We start from the raw sequence: 9,031 nt of genomic DNA, 5'->3' as shown, positions 1-9,031 counted from the left end.
ATATATATATATAATTAACTAATAATAATAATATAAATAANATATAATATATATATACACAACACACACACACACACACACACACACACACACACACACACACACACACACACACACACACACACACACACATATATATATATATATATATATGCTGCACATGTGTTTGCATTACGGAGGTATCCCATATCACTAGAGGAACCGGTTGCCTTGGACATGTAGCCCATTGAAGTCTGTGTGCGATTACACATTCAAGGGTGTACCTGTGCTTCAAGTAGGTATGTATTTTTTACCTTCTCATCCGCGTGCTAGTTGTGAAATGGTAGGGGTGCGCTCACACATTCGCTTTACGGATGTACAAACAAAATACATGTGTACGCATTTACTATTGCGAGGTGCCCTACGGGTCTGCTTGTTGACCTATCACTTTAGTATTGTTCTCTTTATCAAGTCAAAAAAAAACTAGTGGGGTCATTCTATCGGTTCACTATGACAACCAAGTGTACTTATCTGTGCTTGTCACGGGCTACATATCAACGCTGCAATTGTGTGGAAAGATAAGCAGTAGTTGGTGCCTATACTCATTCTGCTTCGCTTTTTCAGGCTTGAGGTGGAAATGGATGAGAACCAAGCATTGGCTGTGTCAGTTTCCAACCTGCATGAAATCACGCTTCTATTAAGGTATGGCCGTATGATTTGGGCGCTGCATATTATCTGCAGCTGGACTATCATGACAGACGCATGCGAGGAGAGCCGTCCGAATTCATAGCCCTTGTGCTTATATTCTCGCATGCTGTATTGGAGTACATGTATCGCTTCGTCAGGGCTCGAACTCAAAACTCAAATTCAAACGGCGCTATGTTACGCATCCGCCAGGGCCCTCGACATACACACACACACACACACACACACACACAGCCACCCACCCACACATAGCCACCCACCCACACACAGCTACCCACCCACCCACACCCACACACCCCAGCCTAAAAGAGACTCCCGCTACTCCCTCACGTGGGGAAACCAGGCTTCTACACAGTACAGCCGTTTAGTCACACCCTGCATCACCTGTCTGCAGATATCACCCGTATACTGTTATCCGTGCAGTTACCGCATCCACCATGCAGCGAGTCTGAACTTAGCGGTGGTGGCTAAGGCGTGAATATCTCGAATGGATAGTAGGCTTCTACGCTTCATTGGTGCCCTCAGTGATTACCGTGATTGTTCCAGTATATGTATTCAGTAGTGGAACGGGTGCGCTGCAACCCTAGACCCAGCCCTTCATCGCCTGTCCGCAAGTACCACTCGTGTATCGTTCTCCGTGCAATCCTTGCACCCGCCACGCCTCGCACTTGCACGCAGAAGGTTGTAGCTGTGACTGCGAACACTCCAGGCTTCTCACCGCACACTCTTTTGACCCCACAGAGACGCCACACAACGCCGTCACGAATGGATACTAGGCTTCTATTCCCTGCGCCCGCTGAGACAGACCTCTATAGCCAGTCGCCTGGAGTGGTGTGTGATCGCAGAGCACCACACACGTGTCAACTTGCACGCTTGCGAGGTCAGACTGCGCACAAAGATGGAGTACCTCCGCCTGAACCACCAGCTGAAGATATTATGGATGCGTAACTGTGGGCGTATACGGAAGGAGCGGATTGCTATGGACCTGTATGTGGGTGTTACCAGAGTGTTTCTAATTGAGTGTATGTGGGTGTTAGAGTGTTTCTAATGGAGTGTATGTAGGTGTTAGCAGAGTGTTTCTAGTTGAGTGTATGTAGGGGTTACCAGAGTGTTTCTAGTTGAGTGTACGTGGGTGTTAGAGTGTTTCTAATGGAGTGTTTTGTACGTGTTACCAGAGTGTTTCTAGTTGAGTGTATGTAGGTGTTACCAGAGTGTTTCTAATTGCGTGTATGTGAGTGTTAGAGTGTTTCTAATGGAGTGTATGTAGGGGTTACCAGAGTGTTTCTAGTTGAGTGTATGTAGGGGTTACCAGAGTGTTTCTAATTGAGTGTACGTGGGTGTTAGAGTGTTTCTAATGGAGTGTTTTGTACGTGTTACCAGAGTGTTTCTAGTTGAGTGTATGTACGTGTTACCAGAGTGTTTCTAATTGAGTGTATGTGTGTGTTAGATTGTTTCTAATGGAGTGTTTTGTACGTGTTACCAGAGTGTTTCTAGTTGAGTGTATATAGGTGTTACCAGAGTGTTTCTAATTGTGTGTATGTGAGTGACGGAGTGTTTCTAATTGCGTGTATGTGGGTGTTACCAGTGTTTCTAGTTGAGTGTATGTGGGTGTTACCAGAGTGTTTCTAATTGCGTGTATGTAAATGTTAATAGTGTTTCTAATTGTGTGCATGTAGGTGTTGCCGAGTGTTTCTAATTGCGTGTATGTGGGTGTTACCAGAGTGTTTCTAGTTGAGTGTATGTAGGTGTTACCAGAGTGTTTCTAGTTGAGTGTGTGTGGGTGTTACCAGAATGTTTCCAATTGCGTGTATCTGGGTGTTAGAGTGTTTCTAATACAATGTATGCGGGTGTTACCAGAGTGTTTCTAATTGCGTGTATGTGAGTGACGGAGTGTTTCTAATAGTGCATGTGGGTGTTACCAGAGTGTTTCTAATTGAGTGTATGTGGGTGTTACCAGAGTTTTTCTATTTGCGTGTATGTGGTTGTTACCAGAGTGTTTCAAATTGAGTGTATGTGAGTGTTACCAGAGTGTTTCTAATTGAGTGTACTAATTGAGTGTATGTGGATGTTACCAAAGCGTTTCTAATTGAGTGTATGTGGGTGTTAGAGTGTTTCTATCGGAGTGTATGTGGGTGTTAGAATGTTTCTATCGGAGTGTATGTGGGTGTTACCAGAGTGTTTCTAATTAAGTGTATATTAGTGTTGACAGTGAGTTTGGAATTGAGTCTGTGGTATGTAGTCTATCAAATCGCGTGCTGAGCGACCCTCAAATGACATTTGGCTGTTCCTTAACTAGGCGTCTAGTATAGCAGACTCTGCTGCATCGTGCTCTCTATTAGCAGTAGGTACGTGACTACTGACACATAAATACTCTGCTGTTTGTATGTTGAATACTACTGCTGTTATCGTCTTATGTATATCATATCTGCACTCTCTACTTCCGAATGACTCTGAGTGCTTTTGTTGCACACAACACCGCATATTGTAGGGCGTCTTCGCGGCTGTCGCAGTTGAACGTTGCCCAGAACAACCATTACAGTTGCAAAGTTCGGATGCTAATGATAACAAAAGCCAACCAGTACTATTGATGATTCCATAAACTTTGCAAATGAATGATAGGATGCCAAGATACTCACACTGTCTGCCCATTATGTAGTGAGCGCACAAATAACTACTGTGTCTATACCCCATTTCGCTCAAGTCTGTGCAAGTTCGGCACACGCACTTATATCATACAGTCAGGCAATTTCAATGATACCCTATAACTTTTAAGGCTGTGATAGGATAGTTGTTGTCTCATCAGCATACAAAGGATGCATAAAATGCGAACAGCGCCTTAGCATCACACAATGCAACCAAACAACATACTGGCTATAGTCGCACACTACGACTGTATTCACACCTTCAGCCAAGTCAACCACAGCCTAACCATGCATCCTCCATCTTGTATAGGGAAAAGCGCGGCCTATCAATGGACGCACAATTGGACGGACAGGCACAAGGCCCAGCCACCGATGCGCAGACATCGGACACGTCTAGCAGTCGTACACCACAGATAGTCAGCACCCCCACAGACTCCAGGGGACCCACAGGAGATACAGACCGCACTACCACCCAGTCCAGTCCTTCAATACCGGGGACAGGGCACACAACGCCCCCGACCGAAAGCCAATCGGGACAGGCAACTAGTCCTGCTGTGGAGTCCGAGAGCCTTACACCACCCGTAGTAGGCCAAACAGTAGACACAAACAGCTCTGCTGCTTTAACCGATAGCACCCCAACACACACAGACAATCAGACAGGTGAGACACACAGCCCTACCACAGAGACAGACCACACCACACCAGTGACTCACAACACTCCGCCCGAGACACCCGGCCCTACGCCAGCCGCACCCAGCAGCGCAGCAGACACAGACCAGGCACCAGCACTCAACCACGCCAACGCTGGACCGCAGACAGACAGCCCGCAAGCGCCCCAGGATCACTGCATCACACAGATGGATGCAATCCTCGAGCACATGTTTCGAGGAGAGCATCTGAACACCATCGATGCGAATAGCCGCGCAGGCGCGACGCGCACCGAGGCCTGGGGCGACGACTTGCTGCAGACGATTCTACAGGGTAGGCGTTCTGAAGAAGCGCAGAAGGAGATCGACGACGCTTGGCTGCGCTTGCGCTTGCAGCGGTTGGAGCGTGCGCGGCGCACCCAGGACCCGAAGGACCTGAACAAGGAGCGCGTGGCGGTGCTGCTGTCGCTGATGCAGACGTACCAGAAGCTGGCGGAGGTGACGGTGGAGCACGAGATGCTGAAGCTCGACATCCTGCGCACTTACTGGCCGGTGTTCGCCGAGGATGAGTTCCGTTGGTCGGCTGATATATGGGACATGTTGCGAGAGGTGGCAGTGGGGTACCCGAACTTGACCAGCATACTGCTCATGCGGGCAAAGGCCTTTGAGAGCTGTCGCCAGCTGATGAGTCAGTACAGAGCGAAGATCCGGCACGTGCAGCTGAAGTTCACCACGCTGTGTGACTTCTATGGGACCTATGACAATGAGAACACGGACTATGCTGCGCGGGTGCGCGATGCCGAGCTGCCCTCGGGACGGCTGTTGGTGTCCGTGGTGTCTTATATACTCAATGAATCGCCCAATACCTGTCGGAAGGTCGCGCTGCTGGTCAACTGCATCCACAAGATACACCGAGACCTGCTGTTGTTTTCGGCCCTCAAGCGGCAGTCGCAGGGCAGGCACCAGCACGCACCATCGGGGCCCGACAACACACCCCCGGACACAGTGGTGGACGTACAGACGGTGCACCTGCTCACCCAGGGCACCGAACTGAACACCGAGGTGTTTGGGCGTAACTATGCCAGCGCCCAAGGCCGTGAAACTGGCCACACACATTTACACGCGCCCGTCCACGATGCAAACAACACGCACCACGGCGTGGACGTGAGCAACGCGCGGTCAATAGCCTTAGCCTCGGACGCCAGAGATTACGTGCGGCGCTGTGCCGCGCGCGGGCGCGCAAGTGACGGGACTGACGCGCTGGTCAAGTGGTCGATGGGGTACCTGTCGTGGAAGAGTAACCTGGCGAGCGTGTTGCAGGCGACGCTGGACGTGTTAGAGCGTGAGTGCGTACCGTACGAAGAGTTTAGCTTGCCTGGCCCGCCTTTCTCGTACACGTGGGAGGCTGAGAGCCTGCACGCAGCAAACATGGCCACGTACGAGGCCCAGGATGAGCAGCTCATGAACCTTCAGAGGGCGGGTGTGGTGCTGGCGCTTTCGTGTCAGAATGGTGTGTACTACAAGCTGGCGGATAATCCGGAGGGGGCAGCAGTCACTTCCAATGCATCGGAACCCCAAACACAACCACAGACACCAACGCCACCGCAGACTCAGACACAACCAGCGCAGGCACCGGCACTGTCCGATACGGTCGTCCAAGCGCAGAGCGATTGGGCGGCGATGTCGCGGAACATCCTGCCGTTTACGCGCAGCCCCGCGGAGGAGAGCGCAGAAGTGGCGTCATTCTTCAGCTTAGCAGACGATCCCTATGTGGCGGGCAAGGCGTGGTTGACCTCGGACGGCATCCGACTGCCTGTGCCGTTCATGGACTCGCGGGCGAGAGGTACGGGCGGTGGTGGGGATGCTGGGGGTGGGGATACTGGGCATACAAGGCGTGTATGGACTTTGAACAGGCGCGCCGCGACAAGTTCAACTACGGCGACAGGTGGGACTGCGCCTACTCAGCCGCCGGCAGGGGGCCACGCCCACGTCCACGGACCAGAGTGTGCGCGGGCTCAGGCCCAGTCAGCACACGCACACGCACACGCACACGCACACGCACACGCACATGCGCACGCGCACACGCCCCCAGAGACACAGCCGGCGACCACGCGTACGATTAGGATAGTATCTCAGGCTCCGAGCCGCGCGACCATCCGACCCGATTCTGCCAGAGGGACTCAGAATCCTACACCGGCTGCGCAAAATCTGACGTCGGCGGCTCAAAATCCGACACCGACTGTACAGAATCCGACGCAGACGAGCACTGAGGTACCGAGGATAAACACGTCTGACATAGCAACGAACTCATCAGACACACCCCTCGATGAAAGCGCGAACGGGGTAGGATCTGCCGATACTTCCTTGGACAGTGCAGCTGCCCCTGCGGTGGAAGACCATGCCAGAGGTACAGCCCAGGACAATGCGCCAACCGCCACTGACGCTGATACGTCCGGTGGTAAGGATAATGTTCTGGACAGGCTGTTGGAGTTGAACGCTCGGATGGCGGCGGAGAAGCGTAGGTTGCAGGGCATTCTGAAGAAATCCGAAGCAAGTACAAGCTCCCAGGTGCAGCAGGCAAGGATTGCAGAAGGGGCGTCTACCACGGATAGCGCGAGCGAGCAACCTGCGACAAGTGCGCGCACTAGTAGTACTGCGTCTGCCACGGAGAGCGCGAGCGAGCAACCTGCGACAAGTGCACGCACTAGTAGTACTGCGTCTACCACGGATAGCGCGAGCGAGCAACCTGCGATAAGTACGCGCACTAGTAGTACTGCGTCTGCCACGGATAGCGCGAGCGAGCAACCTGCGACAAGTGCGCGCACTAGTAGTACTGCGTCTACCACGGATAGCGCGAGCGAGCAACCTGCGATAAGTGCGCGCACTAGTAGTACTGCGTCTGCCACGGATAGTGCGAGCGAGCAACCTACGACAAGTGCGCGCACTAGTAGTACTGCGTCTACCACGGATAGCGCGAGCGAGCAACATGCGACAAGTGCGCGCACTAGTAGTACTGAAGTGGCTGTGGGGACGGATGGATCCACATCAGCGGTCACAGAGCCCACTACCACGCATGTAGCTCATCCGGCACCTGTAACCCTGACAGAAACGAGGGGGACGGTCTCATCAGCTACGCCAAGGACAGTAGTGGTACCAGCTGTACCGGCGTTATCCAGCACCGCATCGTCAACTGCAGCGCCAGCCCCAAGTAGGGATTTGCGGTATATAGGGAACCGCTTATCAGTACTCCAGCGGCTGTTCCATTTGGTGGAGCACAGGTTACCTGCAGCCGACAGTGTATCCCTGCAAACCGTACTGTCGGCCCTCCGCATGCAGCGGATAGGGCAGGTAGACCATGCCGAGCGATGCGACCATGTGACTCTGTTGCTTTTGCGTCTGATGAGGATGATAAAACAGCACACTGATGTAGCTACTACGCACATAACTGAAGAAGAGCGGCGTATCTGGGTTATGATGCGCGAGGATATCATATACACGCGCGCAAATTTGCCTGACGAAACCCCGCAGCCAGCTCCTACAACAGGAAATCTACTCATATCTCTATTAAGAGACGTCGAGGACATGTTATCGGCAACGATGGCTAGTGCTGCTGATCCCAATACGCTACAGGGCGCCCCGGACAGCACATCGACTGCTGCTTCCGCATCAGTAGTCTCAGACGCGATGACCACCCCAACGGGATCAACAATCAGTTCTCCACCACACACCGATGGCTTGCCAGAACAAACCACAGCAGCTTCACTGGGCGCAGTTCCAACCATTTCAAGGACCGGGACGGATGGTACATACTCTATCGCCGTGTCGGATGTGCGACCCGTGTCTGTTGTGCAGGCAAGCGTACCGACTGCAGAGAGACGTACTATGAGGGTGTCTGTACCATCAACGGGTCCTGTTCCTGCAGGCCGGGTGCAGATGAGCCTGGTGATCCGGAATGGGGTGGCGTATCGTAGGATGCCCAACGGAACCCTGTTACGTATCCCTTCTTCTAGAGATGCCAACGGGATCATGACTATAAATCCACAGGCCCTAGGTGTGCAAACGGGGGCGGCTCAAGCGCGTGTGCTTACGGCCGCCGCCAATCCGGGGGGACATCTGCCGACCACAGCTGAGTTAGGTACGTCTCACTGTGTCAAGTGTGTTGTTAGATGCCTGAGTGTGTCAGATGTGTTGATTCACCATCGTGCTGTGTTCGTGATGCAAGTTAGTTTTGCCACATAAATGCAGATTATGGTCTATAAATGTGATTGCGTCATATATGTAGATGATTGGTGCTATTTCATCCGTGTTTTGAGCCATAATTTTAAACTCGGGTTTCCACGTCCTCGTACAGAAGCAAGAACGCAAGCCTTGCGCATCAGGCTGCAGAACCTTGAAAGAGCCTCAATTGCTGGACGCAACGGGACTACACCGGCAAATGAAACTAGTGAAACTACTAGCACCGCAGAAGCTCCCACAACACCTTCGTCTCAATCAGATACCAATGTGAAAGCCGGCCCTGACGCCAATTCCAGTACTTAAAGTTTAAATTGAGTAGAAATAAACAAATACGGATTTAGCACACCAAGGCGGGAAACGAACCCATTCGCGGTCGTGTTCAACGTCAACGAGTAGATTCATATCGTTTACAGGAGGATTCTGTAGCAGCTCTTGTGCTATTGTAGGCTCTTACTGTTGTTCTGGAACCTTCTTCGACACTTACCAGTCAACGATGTTGGCACTCACAACCTATCAGTGACCTATACGAAACAGCACTCACCTCCCAGGGTCGAAACTTGTTTCTTCAATAATCGAATCCAATCCTGGATGCTACTGTGTCTGAGTGGGTGCGGGGCTACCGAGGTTTACGACATTCACTAAAACTGGTCTGGTCTCAGGTGGACGCTGTGAATGCTTGTTGCTTGGGGTATAGCATTGTGTTGGGGTGAGTCAGGTCACTGGCTAGGGTACATGCGACGCGCTCGATCTATGGCGCAAATGCATGACGATAGCACGTCCAAAAGTCCCTATCAGTTTAAAGACACACACAGTAGACTATAT

General features: G+C 51.9%; 1 protein-coding gene across 2 annotated transcripts in view; it reads left to right on the top strand.

The window, feature by feature from the left end:
* Window positions 1-8,551, top strand: part of SARC_06765 — a gene marked incomplete at its 5' end in the record, with an annotated part of 16,087 nt that extends 7,536 nt beyond the window's left edge. For both annotated transcript variants that reach the window (XM_014299324.1, XM_014299323.1), the window contains 4 exons: window positions 604-681; window positions 1,426-1,671; window positions 3,637-8,108; window positions 8,325-8,551. In XM_014299324.1, coding sequence (XP_014154799.1) covers window positions 604-681; window positions 1,426-1,671; window positions 3,637-8,108; window positions 8,325-8,512 — 4,984 coding nt within the window. In that variant the 3' untranslated portion in view covers window positions 8,513-8,551. The remainder of the gene's footprint in view (window positions 1-603; window positions 682-1,425; window positions 1,672-3,636; window positions 8,109-8,324) is intronic.
* Between the last annotated feature and the right edge of the window lie 480 nt (window positions 8,552-9,031).

This window comes from Sphaeroforma arctica (genome assembly GCF_001186125.1).
Source record: "Sphaeroforma arctica JP610 unplaced genomic scaffold supercont1.497, whole genome shotgun sequence".
Classification (NCBI taxonomy): Eukaryota; class Ichthyosporea; order Ichthyophonida; genus Sphaeroforma; species Sphaeroforma arctica.
This window is presented reverse-complemented; position numbering and strand designations above follow the sequence as displayed.